General features: G+C 43.2%; 1 protein-coding gene across 11 annotated transcripts in view; it reads left to right on the top strand.

Annotated features, from left to right (window-relative positions):
* Positions 1–20,839, top strand: part of casz1 (castor zinc finger 1) — a 251,651-nt gene that overhangs the window by 204,819 nt on the left and 25,993 nt on the right. For 8 of the 11 annotated variants that reach the window (XM_042299437.1, XM_042299436.1, XM_024399751.2 and 5 more), the window contains 4 exons: positions 6,564–7,157; positions 16,209–17,142; positions 18,690–18,755; positions 20,422–20,508. In XM_042299437.1, the coding sequence (XP_042155371.1) occupies positions 6,608–7,157; positions 16,209–17,142; positions 18,690–18,755; positions 20,422–20,508 (1,637 nt within the window). In that variant the 5' untranslated portion in view covers positions 6,564–6,607. The remainder of the gene's footprint in view (positions 1–6,563; positions 7,158–16,208; positions 17,143–18,689; positions 18,756–20,421; positions 20,509–20,839) is intronic. The other 3 variants (XM_042299440.1, XM_024399752.2, XM_024399754.2) reach the window with 1 other exon arrangement.

Below are 20,839 nucleotides of genomic sequence, written 5' to 3'. Positions count from 1 at the left end.
GGTTTGCAAAGTTAGAACTGGTCTTTTTTTCCCAGGAGCTAAAAAACTGGGTTACATATTGAAAAATAATCCCGAGCTGTTCAGTCTTTTCCCAGGCCAGTTTTGGATGAATTAAATTCAAATATTACCAAGGTTTTTGTCCCTGTGTCAGTCAAGATGTTGGAACCCAGCAGGAACCTACCAAAACCCCTTTGCCAATGTTTGATTATACATAAGGAGATAAGCTCCCGTTTTACAGGTCATATCTACTCTTCTCAGACTGGTTCTTAAGTATATCCTACATAGAAATGTACAAGGCAGCATGTAATCCTTTACTTTGCAATACAATACATAGTTGGAGTGAGCTATATTCTTACCTAGACTTCCTATTGACCCTTTATAGAACATATTAGCTGTATAGTAGTTAGATATCTTCCAGTACTATAGATAAGAAATAAGCCAACATTTTGGTCAGCTCCCCCTGTGTAATGTGTACCCCCCCCCCCTCTTGTCTGTGTGGCAGAAAGGGGCCCTGCTTGACCCTGCCAATCCAGGCAGCCATTCACGCCCCCATGTCCACATCTCTCTCTCTCTCTCTCTCTGTCTCCTCTCTGTCTACTCTCTCTGTCTCCTCTCTGTCTCTCTGTCTCCTCTCTGTCTCTCTGTCTCCTCTCTCTGTCTCCTCTCCTGTCTCCTCTCTGTCTCCTCTCTCTCTCTCTCCCTCTCTGTCTTCCTCTCTCTGTCTCCTCTCTCTCTGTGTCTCCTCTCTCTCGCTGTCTCCTCTCTCTCTCTTTCTATCTCCTCCCTCTCTCGCTCCCTCTCCCAGGCAGCCATTCACGCCCCCATGTCCACATCTCTCTCTCTCTCTCTCTCTCTCTCTCTGTCTCCTCTCTGTCTACTCTCTGTCTCTCTGTCTCATCTCTGTCTCTCTGTCTCCTCTCTCTGTCTCCTCTCCTGTCTCCTCTCTGTCTCCTCTCTCTCTCTCTCCCTCTCTGTCTTCCTCTCTCTGTCTCCTCTCTCTCTCTGTCTCCTCTCTCTCTCTGTCTCCTCTCTGTCTCCTCTCTGTCTCTCTGTCTCATCTCTGTCTCTCTGTCTCCTCTCTCTGTCTCCTCTCTGTCTCCTCTCTCTCTCTCTCCCTCTCTGTCTTCCTCTCTCTGTCTCCTCTCTCTCTGTGTCTCCTCTCTCTCTCTTTCTATCTCCTCCCTCTCTCGCTCCCTCTCTCTGTCTCCTCTCTCTCTCTCTTGCGCTCTGGCAGCCTTTTTTACAGTCGTTGCACGTACATGCAAATAATGCACTTCCAACAGCGTTATTAGGATTTGAAACACCACTTGATTGGGCATGATATCATTCTGGCACGTAAACAGAGGGTCTCGGCATCAAAAAGACACAACAAGACACGCCGGGGTTCGGAAAGCTCAGTGCCGAGAGTAGATTTGAACGTGAGCCCTGTGTTGCATGTAGTCATCCAGTTCTGAGAAGAAACAGGGCTTACAAATTACTTTGATGCACATCTTCTTGACTTGGAAAAGATCCCCTGTCCCAGTACACATAAGTGGATCCGTTCAAAAATAGTTTCTTGACTTTTTCGTCAGGTTTTGGCCATATACAGTCAGCGTAGCCCCGCTGTCTCAGCCCTGCACAGTTTCCAGTAAAAAATCTTGTCACAGTTACAGTAAACAGTAGGAAACATACGTTTCATTTGGTAGTGCTCCGATTCAACTCTTATTTGTCTTCCCGAGCTCTTAGTGTTTTGTGCGACCGAGGTGTGAGGCTTTGACAATTAGTCGTCTATTCTAAAACAGAGGAGCGATGCATCCAGTCTTGTTTTTCTCCCTGATATTCATTAATGGCTGAGATTGCTTACTGGACTCTTGGGAAGGGGGAGTTGGCCCCAAAGGAAAAAGTTGTTCTTTCATGTAGGTCCCCACTGATTTTATCTCATTGTATGCTGTCATGCACACAAATGACGTGAGGCCAGTGTAACCATAGCAATTCCTGTTGTAAGCAGTGGCAAAAGCTGCTGCGTGTGGACAAGCGTTCTCTACACTGAAAACAGCAAGTTGTACTGTAAAGTCCCCAGGCCACTCCAATCCACAAAGACTCTTAATTTCCAGTTGGATTCCCAATCTCTTCCCGTAGATATTTCGGTCTTTTAATAAAGGTCTCCATATGTATTGTATTAACCACATAGTTTTTTAGAGCATATCTAGTAATTAAAACATTCAGAAGATTTAGTGTGAAGCTTATTGTGCTTCTCAATCAGTAGGAGTTTACTCCAGGAGTCGAGCTCTATGTTGTTGTGGAAAAATGTACATAAATAGTCACTAATGGAAAGAATCAACTCGGCAGGGGTCATTTCCTACAAGGAGCAGGAGATTGCGATGCAAAGGAAATCGGTAGTTAAAGCATGAAATACTGAGCACAGTAAACAGAAAAATGACCTCCACTGCAACGCCCAAATGACCTCAATCTTCCTTCGGAGGGGTGTTTCTGAAAAAATACCCGAACATTTATGTCTTCCACTTCCTAATAGTTTTTCCAGCTGATTTTTTCAAAATTGCTGTCCTCTAAAAATGTGACCTTTTCACCCCGGCCCGCAATTGTCTAACACAAAATTGTACAGTAATGTGCCACTGATATACGGCGAGCTCGAGACTGCACATAATTCCACAAGTCATTGTTTCAAATGAGGAAGTCCACAATGTAAATAAAGTAACTGAGAAAGCATGTGTGGTGGGCAGCACTGGGTGCATTGTATACTGGCGAGGTAATATCTGTAAACTCACTCACACTAGGGTGTGTTCCAAATGGCTCCCTATTCCCTATATAGTGCACTACTTTTGACCAGGAAACTGGTGCCATTTGGGAGGTAGCCACAATGTATCTTCGAATGAAAAAAATGAAAAAAGGATTTTAAGGGCTGTCTGTGATTTACATAATGCCAGCAATGGCTCACGCATAATTGTGCTTGATCTTCGCTTTATGGCCTAGATGTAATGAAGAAGCCTATACTAGCTCTGACTTTGCTGATAAATACTTTATTGAGGGAAAATGTACTTCTTACGTGATATGTGGTTGTCTCACCTAGCTATCGTAAGATGAATGCACTAACTGTACGTCGCTCTGGATAAGAGCGTCTGCTAAATGACTCAAATGTAAATGTAATTATACACATTTTTATACAAAGTCAATTGAAATAGAACTTTATTTCCTCTCCCATGGTAATATCTTATTTTTTCCTCAACAAAAATAGCATACCCAGTAAAGTACAATGTATTGATAATGATCGTGACAGACTTTTGAGTAAAGAGAAATACAGTTTCAGTATTTGGTACAAAGAATACAACTTAAAGTGGACGACACTGCAGAAGATTTGGCCTTCTCCTTGTTTATGTCAATTGAAACATTGACAACTTTGAAGAGTTGGGCACCAAACTAGCCCTGGTGGTCTTTTTAAAATGGCAGGAAATAATTCCAAAAGTGGTTAAGATGATGGACAGTATATTATTCACTAACGTCTAAGCTTTGCCCGTGATATAAGTTATTTACAACATGATAACGATCTGGACATGATTTTTTTGCCTGGAACATCTGCTCAAGGTGAACTTTGGTGGCTCTTTTCATCAAGTGAAAGGTAACAGTGTGCAGTTTCTGCCCTAAAAAGGCAGCTCTTAATATGGAATGCTACAGGCAGCTGCACTTGCTTTAGCCGAGGACATGTTTTAAAGATTGCCTGGGCTAGGTGAAATAATGCCACCCACTCCTACCCCTAACAGTCACTCTGTCACTGTTATTGTTCGGTGGAGCTTCTTTAGAGAAATAGAGATTATACTGTATCTCTCGGTTTACAACGTGTATTTTCATTACGGAAACAATAACAAACAATTTTGGTAAACATACAGTGCATTCGGAAATCATTCAGACACCTTGACTTTCCCCCCCAAAAATGTACATTACAGCCTTATTCTAAAATGTATTAAATTGTTTTTTTCCCCCTCACCAATCTATACACAATATCCAAAAATGACAAAGCAAAAATGGGTTTATAGAATTCTTTGCAAATGTATTAAAAATAAACTGAAATATAACATTTCCATAAGTATTCAGACCCTTTACTTTGTTGAAGCACCTTTGGCAGTGATTACAGCATCACGTCTTCTTGGGTATGACGCTACAAGCTTGGCGCATCTGTATTTGGGGAGTGTCTCCTATTCTCTGCAGATCCTCTCAAGCTCTGTTAGATATGATGGGAAGCGTCCCTGCACAGCTATTTTCAGGTCTCTTCAGAGATGTTGTTTTTCATGGTCTGAGTCCTTTAGGTGCCTTTTGGCAAACTCCAAGCGGGCTGTCATGTGCCCTTTACTGAGGAATGGCTTCCTTCTGGCCACTCTACCATAAAGGCCTGATTGGTAGAGTGCTGCAGGGAATGTTGTCCTTCTGGAAGGTTCTCCCATCTCCACAGAGGAACTCTGGAGCTCTGTCAGAGTGACCATGGGGTTATTGGTCACCTCCCTGACCAAGGCCCTTCTGCCCTGATTGCTCAGTTTGGCCAGGCTGTCAGCTCTAGGAAGAGTCTTGGTGGTTCCAAACTTCTGCCACTGTGTTCTTGGAGACCTTCAAAGCTGCAGACATGTTTTGGTACCCTTCCCCAGATCTGTGCCTCGACACAATCCTGTCTCTGAGCTCAACGGACAATTGCTTCGACCTCATGGCTTGGTTTTTGCTCTGACATGCACTGTCAACTGTGGGACCTTATATAGACAGGAGTGTGTCTTTCCAAATCATGTCCAATCAATTGAATTCAGCACAGGTGGACTCCAATCAAGTTGTAGAAACATGTCAAGTGTGATTATTGGAAACTTGATGCACCTGAGCTGTATTTCGAGTCTCAGAGCAAAGGGTTTGAATACTTACGTAAAAACAATTCTAAAAACTTGTTTTTGCTTTGTCATTATGGGGTATTGTGTGTAGATTGATGAGGAAAAACATAAATTTAATCAATTTTAGAATAAGGCTGTAACGTAACAAAATGTGGAAAAAGTCAAGGGGTCTGAATACTTTCCGAATGCACTGTATATTTGAGTGGACGAGAGTATTTTCAACATACTTGTTGTCATGTTGGCTATGAATTCACCTGCAGAATGAAAAAAAATGTCAACTATACATCTAATCGGCAACAAATGCATGTAAATGTATATTTGTTGTTTTCATGGCCAGTGCACCTACCGCCTTACCAGTAATATTGTTTGATAACGGCCAACAACACAAAGCAACAGGCAGCAGCAGTGCAGCCTACTGAGAGCAGAGGAGAGGACCACTATACCAGGCGGTGTCAGAGAAAGGCCCTAAAATGTGTAAAAGACTCCAGCTACCCAAGTCATAGAATGCTCTCTCTGCTACCATACGGCAAGCGGTACCGGAGCATCAAGTCTGAAGGTTCCTTAACAGCTTTTACCCCCAAGCCATAAGACTGCATAACAGTTAATCAAATGGCTACCCGGACTATTTGCATTGACCCACTATTTTACACTGCTGCTAATAGCTGTTTATTATCTATGCATAGTCACTTTACCCCTACCTACATGTACATACCTCAATTACCTAGACTAACCTGTACCCCCGCACATTGACTTGGTACCGGTACCCCCTGTATATAGCCTCATTATTGTTATTTTATTGTAACTTTTTTTTAAAACTTTAGTTAATTTAATGTTTTAGATTTTTTTGGAAAATATTTTCTTACTTAAAAAAAAAAAATCTGCATTGTTGGTTAAGGGCTTGTATAAGTAAGTATTTCACACCTGTTGTATTCGGCTCATTTAAAATTTGAGAAGAGAAGAGCAAAAGAGGAGTTTAGAGTTTGCTGGCTAGCTAGCTTACTTCTGCTAAAACTACTAGGAGGGCTGGAAGTAAAGCATGGACTCTGTTTCTACCCCTTGCCTGTCAGGGTTCAAACTAAGCAGCCCCCCACTCATTGGCAGAACCACAGCCTCTTTAGGTAAAGGGGAAGATTGGAAGATAACATTTCAGGAGGGTCTCTACAGAGCTGTCATGTGAAGGATTATGTAGCTTGTGTATTGGCTGCTTGTAGTACCTTAGGGGGTCCGATACTGATCTGGATGTGGTTTTCCTATTCAGCTCTCAGAGAGTTTTTTCCTTCTTTTTTCTGCAGCGGCTAATACGTTAAAACTCTGACTAAACTGACTGTCAGTGGTTTGGCTAACATATGCCCCCTGTATGTATGTATCTATCTCTTTGTCCCTGCAGTCTTGTGATTGCTGTTATTATTATTTTTTAAAGGCACTGCTTTGGGGCTATTTATAGAAGCTGTTAGACTGTTTTTTCCATGGTGAAGCTCAAATAATCACGTGAATGACACTTGATCGATGGCCCTTTGTTGATGAAGAGAGCTGGCCTACAGCTCTCATCTGATAAACGTGTTCATTGAGGGAAATGATGATGACATTTGAATAACACAAATATAATTCCATGGTAGAACGTTTGATAATAACATATGGTGGTTCTTAAACATGTGAATTGACATTCAACAATTTTCCTTTCTCTCTTTTCTTTTTCTCCAACAGCTGAAAGGACTTTATGCACTGAAAAGACCTCAGGAAAATCCAACATGGCCGGCAAAAGGAAAGGTGGCCTAAAACTCAACGCAATCTGTGCCAAGCTGAGCCGTCAGGTGGTGTACGACGGCAGCTCCCAGCATGCTGAGGGAGACCACAGCGTGGCGGAGAACAGCGAGCGCGGGAGCTCCCATTATGACGACAGCGGCGAGCGATTCGAGACCAACTTCCCCGAGGGCCTGAGTCTCGGCCAGAGCCTCGATGAGGACCAGAAACGGCGCAAGGCCATTGAGAAGTGGGTCAACGGGGAGTATGGGGATGAACCACCACCCTCTGCCCTGGACTGTGGGGAGGACCAGCAGCAACAGCAGGGAGTCAAACCCAACAATGGCGAGGACGGACCCCCCGAGGGTGTGTACATGGTACAGCCCAAGGGCTGTAGTGACGAGGAGGACAACGCGCCTGATGAGCCCGAACCCATGTTCGACTCTCGGGACGGCAGTTACCACGACGACAAGGACTCGGAAGACGGGCCTCAAAAGGACGCCTACATGCCGTTGATAAGTGAGCCCCCGAGTCGCCAAACATCTTTCTCCTCTCCAGGTACAAGGCTCTCTTTCTTTTCTCGTTGTTCTGTTCTTTTCTCGTCACTCCTCTCGATGAATTCTGTTCTCACTTTAACTGCCCTTCAAACCTTCCATTCCTTTCACTAAAGTGTTAAGTAGCCAAGATATATTAGGTGGGGGACATAGCCACATCCAGGACCTGTCCTGAACCTGTCCCTGGAAAGAGAGACTGTAAGGTTACAATGAGATTTCATGGGTTGCAAAATTGTTGTTTTGAACAAGAACTGATGCCTAACTGAGTGTTCTGCCCAATGCATTGTCAAATAGCGCTGATGAATATTTCATCAAAAGTGCTTTCAAAATGAGGCAAATAATAAGTAGGAAAACCTTTTGTCATCATTGTGATGTTGCCAGATTGACTATAGATGCAGTATAACTTAAGCTAGCTAGATAATATTGAAGGAACAGCACCGATTTTTAACTAGCTATCGTTAACATTGCGAGCTATTTTTGACAAACTTTGCTAGCTAACGACAACATTGCTAACTTGACGACATCATAATGATGGAAAAGTTGCTTCCTACTAATTACTTGTGTACTTTAGCAATGTAATCATATTTTCAAGCCAGTATAGTGTAAATTAGATCCCTTTCAGAAGGACTGGGCATTAGTCATCAGTCGGGCATCAATATGCGGCGTCTGTAGAGCGTTGATAACAATGGCAACGACGCGACCGCGGGACAGAGGTGCATCCCATGAATAGCCAGTGACGGTATTACTCCACAGACAGATGGAACTGACTAACAGGCTATTGGGAAAACAGGAACCTGTGTGTGTGTGTGTGTGTGTGTGTGTGTGTGTGTGTGTGTGTGTGTGTGGTTACAGTAAGTGAAACAACAAATTCATCCGGTATTTGGAGTAGGCTTACACTGCCTGCTCACTCTGTGTAGGCCAAAAGAGTTTGTCAGTCCAAGGATAAGCTTCATATTACACCCAGAATTACATTTTGAGTTTTAGATTTTTCCCTAAGCTCACTAAACCTAGTCACTGCCCAAGCCCACTATTACATACAGTGGTAGCCTAGTCTACATTGGAGGAGTATAGGTCTCCATCGTTGCTGAGGAACGATTAGCTCTTAGCACTTGAATCCAGATAATCGGTTGTCAAATAAAGTCTGAAATAGAATAAGAACCTATTTCTTGCCATCTCCATTGAATCACAGTTGAGGGTACATTATTGTTCATGAACTTAACATTTGATGAAAGCAGATATTCTGTAAGTGTATTTGCGTTAATTAATTTATTCATCAATTGATTTGCTGTGCATTAGTGGCTTACAGCAACAGCCTATTAAATGATCTGTCTCTTTTTACATGATGTTCCTCTGGTAGCACTGAGGGACAATCAAATAGATTAGGTGGCATATACCTTAACGGTGTGGTCTTGATGTGGCAACAGCAACGTGTTAACTGCACAAACAATCTCCAGAGAATGCACCGTTTACAGACTTGAACTTGGAAACCAGGAGGAGGCACATTGCTATCTGAGAGACTGGGCTATATAGCTACAGTAGAATTCAAAACACAGAGCAGTAAAAAAAAGAGAGAAAAAAAAGACAGAGACAGAGAAAAGATTAGTTTCACAGATAACCACAAAATAAGTGACAGAACAAGACACAGTTGGAGTCGTGTTGTTGTCGTGTGGTACAAAACAGGTTTTGTTTAGGTCTGTTTTCTGCTTGCTCACCTCACTTTTCACAGACATTTTTTGGTCTTTCATCTCGTGTTTCAGTGTCATGTACATATGCTGCAGAAGGTTTTTTTTTTTCGTATTATTATTCTTTCCTTTTTTGTTTACACCGGTGGAGCAGCAGTGGCTGTGGCCTGTCAGAGAAGTGGGGCCAAGGGCTTCTCAGAAAAATATCTTTTTTTCCGGCAAATGCAGGGGCTTTGTGGTTTTAATTAGTCATTTTGTGTTTATTTGGTGCCTGTAAAAAAAAAAACTGTCTGTAAATGTGTGTTTGTGTTGTGAAACAGGCTTACACCTTTCCTCCGTTGGGTCCCTGCTACTTTACATCTCACAACAAAGGCAAACTGTTTGAAGACTGTGGAGAGAGCATCCTGCATTAGTAGCAACTCTTGTCTTTGTTTTTTTTGCATTGCTCTTTGTTGATTGTAACTAGGGCATCTATATTGCCATGTTTCTGTGGCGCTCACAATTAAAACATTTTCCCCCCCTCTCGCCGCTGTCTTTCAAAGGCTGATGCAGAGCGCGCATAATTATGCATATAAACATAGTGGCTTAATTATCTCTCACAACATCAGTGACAATGTAATTAACAAACATTGCAAGATCAATGAGAGAAACTGCGACCTTCAAAACATTTAACTCCTCACATCGAGGCACCGTGTGGATTTCCTATCAGTGCAAAACCCCAGAATACTTTTCCTAGATCATTTAGATGTTGCATTATTAGGCCTCTCATAAGCTATTCAGTGAAAACAACTGAATAAAAATGATGAAGGCAATGACAAAGATGCTCATCGAATCAAACACAACTGACCATGACTTCCAATTGCACTGCTATGTTCTGTGTCAAAGGTTATGGGTCATTTTCAAAACATTCTATTCTATTTATTTTCTATTTATTTATTTCAAAATAGCAAGCATGTTAACTTGCAAGAATTTGAGGAATCGTTCTGCAACTCATTAGTTTCTCAGTCATCCCAGACATTTGATTCCACTTAAACAAAATGCTCAATTCAACAAACCTACAATGCACTGTCACTTCACCCAGACGAGAGCTCAGTAAAATCAAATTTTTTTTATTTATTCCAGTCAACATTGTCTAAGTTCTCACATTAAAGCTCATTAAAGCGATTTTTCCTCAGGCCAGAGGTGCCAATACCATCATCCTCATTCCATGTAAGGAGACATCAGCTCAACACATAGAACTCTAGATTTCAGGTGATTTCGAAAGACAATGATTGACTGAACGATTAGCATTGGAAATGTCCTGCTCTAAAACCCTAGGTGCATTTAAAGTGAGATTATAGGCCATATATAGTCTCAACAGCAAGCTGAAGCCTTATCATCTCCAGCACCTCACCGTACTCTATCTGTGACCCTCAGAAGACATGGTGGCACGCTGATATCTGCGTTTGGTCAGCAAAAAGGAGATATAATGCCCATTTGTTGTCACATCAGGGGAGGAGGGAAATGTGGTCCTATATTGCCTCAAACACAGACAAGGCCCTGGGTCTGTGTCATGTGTTGCAATTTGCCAGGCATGAAGTGCAGAGATTACACCCACTTCTTTTAATACTCTCCAATGACACCACAGTGAGAGAGGGGGAGAGGAAAGAAGAGAGGGAGGGGGGAAAAAAGACAGAAAGCACAGTAGCAGCAAGGGCCAATCTCACCTTAACCTGTAAGCCCCGGTCTCCCTCACAGGCATTCGCATGACATCATTAAGAGGGTGCGAGATAAGGCTGGAGAATAAAACTCATTTACATGGTGTTTCACAAAGGTTATCTGCTGTCGGTTCCAGGCGTAATCCTTTCAGTTCAAGTCCAATTATTGGCCTGCCATTGATAGTCCGTCACGTGGTCTGAGAGCGGAATAATGTGACTCGGCTAATTTTAAGAATAACTTCTATTAAAAAACAACAACAATAACTTACATTATAAACCTACTACTGCTAACACTGCAACTATTACTACCACTACTGCTATCTGCTAACTACTTAAGCAATAAGGCATGAGAACTCAGGGATTATCGTGTGTTATACCACAGCATTGTTGAGTATTTGTTTCTGTTTGGCTAGAAGGGCATTCTAGAATGGACATTAAAACCAGATAACGTGATAGTTGGAAAATATATCGGGACACCTTGAAATCATGACGCAATATGTGCCTACACATGCAGACCGTACTTGCTACAAAGTTACAGAAAGCTAAACAACTAACTTTATTTTAATGAGTAATGATTCATTTGATTTAAAAGCTCTGAGGTTCTGAAGTAGCTAACGAAACAGGCTGGCTAATTATTTTTGGGATGTTTTGACCCAGTCGTTAATTCTATTCATTCCACGTTGCTATGCTAAACAAATCACGTATAGCGTATAGCTAGCTAGCGGAAGTTCAATGATGACAAGAGTCAAGAACTTCAATAAATAATGATTGAATACATTATGTATAAATAAGGCAGCAAGAACTACAGCAAATAATGATTTGATAAATAATGTATAAATAGGCAAAAAAACTGCTTATTGTCATGTCAATAATATAGTTATGGAGGATAGCTAAGCAGCTGAAATGACAGCAAACTATGTGAATTTTCATTTGTTTTACCTTTGTTTCCATATTACCATTTCTTTGGATATATCCATTATAATGATCCTGATAAATAAATTCATCTGGCACAGAGAAGCTGACAGTCTAGTCACATTGATATGCAACATGTTGCACAAGTCAGATAGGCTCCCCGCAGTACCAAACCAAATGCTAGGCTAGTAGCATGGAAAAATATTGTCTTTACGCTTTTTTCCAAGGGAAATTAAATTTATAAATTGACTGGCTGGGCTATGGGACAGTGGATACGCTATGGGACAGTGGATAAATCAAATGGAACTGTTAACAGGCATTACCTTTGGATTGTAGTGCTATAACTCCTTGTTATCAACCAATCCGCACCCAGGATCCAAACAACCCGTTTTATACACTGAACAGAAATATAAACGCAACATGTCATGTGTTGGTCCCATGTTTCGTGAGACGAAATTAAACATCCCAGAAATGTTCCATACACACAAAATTTTTATTTCTCCCACAATTTCTTGCACATTTTATTTTTTTACATCCCTGTTAGTGAGAATTTCTCCTTTGCCAAAATAATCCATCCACCTGACATGTGGCGTATCAAGAAGCTGATTAATCAGCATGATCATGCAGTGCTTGAGGCGTCACTATAGACCCGGGTTCGATCCCAGGCTTTGTCACAACCGCCCTGCCCACACATCCCATAGTGTGGAGCACAATTGGCCCAGTGTCGTCTGGGTGAGGGGAGGGTTTGGCCGGGGGTGCTTTACTTGACTCATCACTCTCTAGTGACTCCTTGTGGCGGGACGGGCGCCTGCAGGCTGACTTCGGGTGTATGACTCGACCTCCGCCTCTCCCGAGCCCTTTGGGGAGTTGCAGCGATGAGACAAGATGGCGGTGGGTTACTGGTATGGGCAGGCATAAGCTACGGACAACGAACACAATTGCATTTTATCGATGGCAATTTGAATGCACAGAGTTACCGTGGCGAGATCCTGAGGGCCATTGTTGTGCCATTCATCTGCCGCCATAACCTCATGTTTCAGCATGATAATGCACAGCCCCATGTCGCAAGGATCTATACACAAATCTTGGACGCTGACAATGTCCCAGTTCTTCCATGGCCTGCATACTCACCAGACATGTCACCCACTGAGCCTGTTTGGGATGCTCTGGATCAACATATATGACAGCGTGTTCCAGTTCCTGCCAATATACAGCAACTTCGCACAGCCATTGAAGAGGAGTGTGACAACATTCCACAGGCCACAATCAACAGCCTGATCAACTCCATATGAAGGAGATGTGTCATGCTGCATGAGGCAAATGGTGGTTACACCAGATACTGACTGGTTTATTGCTTCACACCCCTACTTTTTTTTAAAGGTATCTGTGACCAACAGATGCATATCTGTATTCCCAGTCATGTCAAATCCATAGATTAGGGCCTAATGAATGTATTTCAATTGCCTGATTTCCTTATTTGAACTGTAACTCCGTAAAATCTTTGAAATTGTTACATGTTGCGTTTATATTTTTGTTCGGTATAATATACTACAACCACTGCATAACAATGATAAAAAAGTACTACCTTAATAATAATACTAAAATAACAAATTAATAGTATAGATCATTCATGACAATCATCATTTTTTGAATTAGAGGGTTTTTTAAAGTACATGAAGTCTGAAAAAAGGATTGCCCCCCAAAAAAAAAAAAAAAGTTAGGATTGTGCAAGTGTAAGGTTGTGTTTTTGTCATCATAATAATTGATTTTAAAAGATCACTTTTAGAATCAAGGCTGGGAATAGCAATAGTAGGCTATGTGCTAAAAACACTTTTACGTATTAGGACTATGAGAAAGACAATCTGAAGAAATGTGTTTTAAGCCCCATTTTAAAAGCTCTGATTGATGGAACGGCTCTCAGGCGGCCATGGACATGCAATGAAATGCCTACCCAGAATATTGCTTACCTCACAATAATAGTAGTAAATTAAAAAGATGCATTTACAACAAGAAATGAACATCAATAAATACACATACAAGACATCAACTATTTAAGATACAGTGCAGTGCAACCATATTATAATTAGCTGTTTAGCAGACTCACCACTTGGGGGTCAAAGCTGTCCTTTTACTTGGGGTTAAAAGCGGTCCCCAGCTGAACATTTTGTCATTGAAACTTTTTGACTCATATACTACTATTCCTGGAACCAGTGGAATGTCTTCTCCCTTGCTTCGAAGATGTGAAGACGGTCCTATCATTAGAGCTATATGATATGACCTGAGGCGGCCTGGCTAACCATGCTAGACGTAATGACCCTGCTACAGTAGAAGCCCATGGATGTAGAGTACAGTAAACGCTCCCATGACTAAACCACACACTAATGTCAAGGTGTATCTTAGGACAACAAATTTGGTACATGTCTGTGTAAGTAGATAATGATATGATCGTGTATTTAGCAGACACTTTTGTCGAAAGCGACTTACAGTAGTTTTCATATTGGTGATCCCAGCAGGAAACCAACCAGGATCTTGGATCTACCAACTGAGCCAACAGAATTACAGATATGATATTTTTTTGTATGGTGGTCCTCCTGAATTGAGAAGTAGGTGAAAGTCAACGGCCTGCTTGATAAACTCAGATAAATCTAATGCCCATTAATAAAGTACTATCTTATCTATGTTATCTTATCTAGCTCACTCAGTCGTCAAACACAAATGTACAAACATGCTGGATTGATCAGATGATATGTGACAAAACAGGCAGGAATTTCCTCTCAAATAGAAATACCTGATCCATTTCTCTTACATTTTTCATGCCCTTTCGATCCGCCAGATCCCCTTTCATACCAATGTGCCACAGAGAGCAGTAACCCCGGTGACGCTGATGGAAATTTGGGGATTATTTTACACTCCGTGAAGGAGATGTGAAAAGGCATGTGGGGGAGAGGCGACCGATTTAGCAATAACACAGAAATCCGAGACGAGAGCTGAAATCTTTTTGTATTAATTACCAGGACGGCGGCTGGTATTACCGCTGGCCCCGCCTTGTGTGTGTGCGTTAGCGATGAAAAAAGCAATCAAATAAATTAAGAAAAGGTCTGGAGGAGCGGGGTCCTGGGCCCGTGGCCAGAATGGAACCAAGAATGCCAAAAGTTTTACATGACACCTAAGTGAAGTTGTCATCTGGAGCGTAGTGGCTGTGTTCATGATATCTTATCTGACATCCAAACTGACACCAGGCAAGATTTTTGGAATAGATCTGGATCAGTAAACACTACTGTTAAGAAAGGAAAAGCTGAATGCCCAAGGGTTTCCTCCTCTCTGTATCATCTCTCTCTCTCTCTCTCTCTCTCTCTGTATCATCTCTCTCTCTCTCTCTCTCTCTCTCTCTCTCTCTCTCTGTATCATCTCTCTCTCTCTCTCTCTCTCTCTCTGTATCATCTCTCTCTCTCTCTCTCTCTCTGTGTGTCATGCTCTCCCTTTCTCAGACGCACGCATACACATATACATACACTCTCTCAATCTCTTTCTCATACACACACACACACACACACACACACACTCTACTGCTAGTGGCGTGTCTTAATAAGGGATAGCTATGCAGTGCTCTTTCTTCCCCCTCTTTTTTTCAAGCACATTTTTTTCCTCCCTTTCCCCCAACTTGCTGACCTCTTGCGCTAACCTGGATGAAAGTTAATGAGCCAGAATTAATCTCCACATAATGCAATTAAACTATACATTTACTACATGTCCCCATGTCCTTGGGGAGGTTGTTCAATTTAATGGACTCTTAAAATAAAAAAGTGGCGTTTCAGTTCACAAATATGTAAAAGCACATATGTGGCTTCCGTAGATAGAGACGCGATGGACTTGAAATCATGTTTTTTACTAAAGGGAACACGTTTCTGGAATGTTGTCATAATCAGAAGGCCCATTAGTAAGGGCTATCACTGAGAAAAATGAAACCTTGTAACCTATTTCAAATTCTCAAGCATTCAACAATATACAAGAGATTAAATGGTATCTTCTCTTTCCATGACATCGACTGACAAGTAAATCCAGGTGAAAGCTATGATCCCTTATTGATGTCACTTGTTAAATCCACTTCAATCAATGTAGATGAAGGGGAGGAGACAGGTTAAAGAAGGATTTTTAAGCCATGAGACATGGATTGTGTATGCGTGTCATTCAGGGGGTGAATGGACAAGACAAAAGATTCAAGGGCCTTTGAACAGGGTATGGTAGTAGGTGCCAGGCGCACCCGTTTGTGTGTATCAAGAACCGCAACGCTGCTTGTTCCCATGTGTATCAAGAATGGTCCACCACCCAAAGGACATCCAGCCAACTTGACAGAACTGTGGAGTCAACATGGGGATTGCTTTCGACACTTTGTAGTCCATTCCCTTACAAATATAGGCTGTTCTGAGGGGCAAACTCGATTTGAGGAAGTTTTGTACAATTGGTGTATATCTAAAGTGTTAGGTGAGGATAGTAGGACAGGTAATTTCCAAGTCAGAAGACTGACTGGGGAAGTCCCATGGAATGTTTTGGTTCATTTCCCATTACGTTCGGCATAAAATGACTGACAAAGAATCAGCCCTTTTCAGCTTTGTACAGTGCTTTTGCTTCCCCTTTCTTGGTTTTATGATTTTTGGATAGAAGAATCTATTGACGGTCAATAGAACATAGAGGTCATACAAAAACGGTGTATCACATATCTTACCTAAGGGCTCTGTTCTCTCTGCTCCTCCCTGTTCTGTGCAGGAGAGGCGTCCACTCTGCGAGACTACGCAGCCAACACAATGAACGAGTTCCTGGGCATGTTCGGCTACGACGACCAGCAGGTGAGGGACGAGCTGGCCAAGAAGATCAGCTTCGAGAAGCTCAAAGCTGCTACCTCAGGCTCCGACCCATCCTCCCTGAGCAGCGAGGAGGCCACGCGGCGAGCCCGCTTTTCCAAGTATGAGGAGTACATCCGCAAGCTGAAGGCTGGCGAGACCCTGCCCTGGCCCATCCACACCAACCCCAAACAAGACGACCTCAACTCCAAGCTGGCCCAGGAGAAGAATGCCCTGCTCCAGGCCCAGATGGCCGCCTCTGGGGGGTGCCATTCCGGGGCTGAGGGCCAGATTTATCACTCCAGCCTGGACCACAAGCAGGGGCAAGGGCAGGGGCACAACCTTGGGCACAATCCCCCACCAACCAACCCCACCTCCCACCTCCAGAACATGGCCTCCCGAGCCTCTAAGTATGACTTCTTCATCCAGAAGCTGAAGATGGGTGAAAGCCTGCGGAGCCAGCAGAATGGCAATGCTTACAAGAAGCCATCCAAGTACGACCTGGAGAATGTTCGGTACCTGCACCTCTTCAAGCCCGGCGACGGGAACACTGACATGGGGGGCGCCATCGCCTATAAAACGGGGAAGGTGGGCCGCCCGTCCAAGTATGATATCAAGAACATCCAGAAGCTGATGCCGGGGAGGCCCGAGTCCTCGTTGATGCCCAGCGTTCTGCCTGCCACACCTGGGAACCCGGGGACACCCGTGGCTGCCACCTCGGCCTCCTCCGCTGGGGCCACGGGCCCCCCAGGACTCATCATGGATCAGACAGGCCACTTGGGCTTCAACACCTCCGACTACATGAAGTCCAGCTTCTCCAAGACCGACTCCATCACCACGGGCACTGTGTCCTCTGTCAAGTAAGAACCTCTTCAGATGACTTGAATGACACTTTAGCTGAACAACACCACATAGGTACAGAAGATCTGCATGAGAAACATGCTAAGCTTTTCTCACACAGCAATATTAATGTGTGTACCGTATACTATATATTACGCGTTTATTCAAGTCATACATTTTCTTGAATGAGTTGTGAGATCCCAGTAGTGAAAATTGGTCGCTCATGACAAAAATAGTCCAAGGAAATAATGAAAGTCTCTCACAAAATTATGTCATTGCACCAAAAGTTGCCTATGCAAACCTCCCTGAATTATTAAATCAAATAACCCGTCAACTGAATCCCCCCCGATTTATTTAGCTTGTGTTTTGAAATGATTCCAGGTTTTAATATTGTACAATTCTCCTAAATTGTCTCTGTGGGACACCTGGGAGATAATGGGCGTCTCACATACACTTAACTGCCACTGCGAGTCAGTTAGCCTAACGCAAAGGTAATTGCCACCTCCACAACAGCCGATGCGAATGTAGTGTGAAATAGCGCATGGTGCCAATAGATCCACGATGTGATGAGTAGCGAAGGCCCATGAAGTGTTTACCTGCTGGGCGCTCTCTTCGGAGACTGATTTAGCACAGTCATCGCAAAGTGACTGACTTCCTCCTTTGGCTGGGGTGGAACAACTGTCCCTTTAATGACTTTGCAGCTGTGACTAACTTACCAGAGAGTCACAGGGCCTAGGCTGAACACTAAAAGACACTACATGGTCAATCCGACGTCTGAGGTGACCATACAGCGTTGAGTGCGATGCAGCCAACTCAGACTTCAGGGCTTTCATATTTCTTGCGCTTAGCAGAGCAGAGCTATTGGGAAAGAAGTTGTCAGGAAGTGAGTTTGTGTTAATACATGACGTACCGCCCCCACCTACCATCATCCAATCATGTCAATGTGGAGCTATACGGAGCCCTCCGCAATGTTAGTGCTAGCAAACGAGGGGGTTTGGGAAGCTAGCCCTGGTTAGCGCTAGCAAAAAAGTGGGTCCCTCTCAAGGCAGGTCACATTTCAGTAGGAACCATGCAATGTTTAAACTTAATGTGTTTCTGATGATTGGACTCAGTTCATTCACCTCCCCCCAGTCTAGTTCTATTGGTTCTACCCAACTTGTCGCTAGCTGAACCAATGCCTTCTGTTCCATCGAACCCTGTCTTCTCCTTCTGTTTGAACTCAGTCCATACTCCTGATGAGACATGACAACAGCCTTTGGAGGCAGGGTCCTTAGGGACCTTTAGAAAAGATTTTGCCTATCCCCATTATCTAGATTTGCATATGAGCACTCTCCAAAATAGCACTTTTCCACTGCCTTTTGCCTTTCATTGTTGGAAAGCCATGCAAAAGTGTGTTCATACCTTCCTGATTCAAACCCATGTGAAAACCGCTGTCGCGTCACAGAAAATGTATATTAATTGCGGTAGTTTGAAACAGATTGTAGGTAAATATTGTGGCAGTAGTTTTTATTAACAGTGCACCCAATACCCCATTAATCCTGTCTCTTTTTGTGTTTGCTTGTATTAGGAACGGCTTACCACCTGAGAAACCTGTCACAGAGGACGTCAACCTGTACCAGAAATATATCGCCAGGTATGCAAATCCTCCCTCTCCGGTGAAGCAAATGTTGTCCCGGACGTTGAGACAAAGCTTTTTTATTAACTGATGGCGTATTTTACACAGTGATGAATCTAGATGTGTAAAATAGTGGTAGAGGTCAAGTTCTGTGCTGCAAAGTGAGGGAAATAGTAAGAGGCCGAGTTTATGGACTGAAAGGAAGTGGAATTCTGTTAGGAGGAACAAGGCATGAGATGGTTTCTATGGTGGTGAGAGGTGTGCTGACAAGATGGTTGTACTTACTCTGTTTGAGGTCGAGAATTTCTTACAAAGTTACTACAGTATACTGGAACACTTTGCATGTCAGTCTTGAGTAGTTCAAGCGTACTGTGCGGCGGTGTATGTAACGAATATAGAGTGAAACTGTTGGTTACATGGCTGCATGGTCACTGAATTATCCTCTTTATCACTCACAAAACACAGAGGCAAAACATTGCAATGTAATCTCATATTTCAATAGACAACACAGTGTCCCATTCTCCAGTCATTTTGAACTCCACACTAGAAAGGTGATTGTCACTTGTTTATTTCTTCACTTTAAAAAGAAAGGAAAAGCACTGTTTCAAAAGCCCAAAGTGGCATTGGCGTTAATGATTACTTCTCCAAACCGTAACATGAAGGGCACAAATCAAAAGCACTGTCACTGACAGACACACACATTTTCATCATGCACACACATACACACACACACACACACACACACACACACACACACACACACAAAAACCTTCCTTGGACTGATTACATTTTGCAGATTTAATTAAGGAATTTTTAATGAGGCTTCTGCTGGCACTGCCAAGAACTGTTTTGATATTTGCGCTGCATAATGCATAAAATTTGTCTAAACATCTCGGTAGTTGATGCACGGGGAGGCTGCAGATAAGCCCAGATACAGTTTCAATTTCCGTGTTGGGGAGAGAGAGCAAAAAAAAGAAAGGGAAGAGGAGGGAGGAAAAAAGACAGAAGAGGAGGACTCATAAAAAGGGCAAATGTAGACTGGGGGGAGGGGGGTAGGGGTAGGGGGAGGTTCATCTCTCTGGAGCCACAACTAATGAGCGCACATTTATGCTAAAAACCCAGCTTTGTAAATGTTGTTGACTCCCACCTTCCACCCCCCTCCCCCTCACCAACCAAGGGGGGAAAAGTTATTTATCTCCTTGCCGCGCACCAGTTTGATGTTTTAAAGAGCTTCCCTGGTAGTGTTTAGTCGCAGTTTTCCCTCTTTAAATGCTTTCATGCACCCACTATTGCCGCGGCACTTTGATCTGCGTTGACTCTATTGTAACAGGAGATGTGCCGCAATCTCTGTATCGTTGTGATATTAATATTTAATCTGCAGCTGAATAGCAGCGGCCCATTAGGCCCCCTGACGCGGCAAGTGGGAATTGTCCATAGGCAAAGTGATACAGCTGGGCAATGAGCAGAGGGGTGGGCCACAGTCCCAGGGGGGCTGTGTGTGCGTGTGTGTACGTGAGCGTGTGCGTGTGTCCGAATACGTGTGTACATGCACAGTCCATAGAGGAGTAGGGCTGAGAAAAGCACCGATGGTGGGAGAGTTGGTTGGTGTGTGTGACCGTGTGTGTGTGTGTGTGTGTGTAATGTACTCTACTGTTAGCTCCATTTCTTTTTTTTTTTTCTAAAGAAGCCGTCAAACCTTCCCGAAGCCCCTACCACCACCACCACCACCACCATACCCTGAGCCCCCCACCACACCACCAACTTTTAAAAGGTAGTGGATTTGCCGTTCAATTAGCCTAATGAACTCCGCAAAGTGATCTGTAAATGCAGCCCTAGGATAGTCATACAGGCAACAATAACAAAAAACAGAGAGAGAGAGAGAGAGAAAGAGAGGTAGAAAGAGAGAGAACGAGTGAGGGAGAGAGCAGATGGTGCTCTTGGCAGCGGCAGTGCAAATGTTTATTTGTGTGTTTTCAGTCGTAATTGGAGGTTTTTTAACAGTCATCAGTAAACGCACAAGGAAAATGGTGCCCACTCTTTTACCTGGATAAGTCTTTACCGAGTCAGACTCTTACAGTCAAGAGGAGGAGGAAGGGGACGGG

Source organism: Oncorhynchus tshawytscha, linkage group LG16 (assembly GCF_018296145.1).
Source record: "Oncorhynchus tshawytscha isolate Ot180627B linkage group LG16, Otsh_v2.0, whole genome shotgun sequence".
NCBI classification, from domain to species: domain Eukaryota; kingdom Metazoa; phylum Chordata; class Actinopteri; order Salmoniformes; family Salmonidae; genus Oncorhynchus; species Oncorhynchus tshawytscha.
The sequence above is the reverse complement of the archived record's forward strand: the minus strand, read 5'-3'. Positions and strand labels throughout refer to the sequence as shown.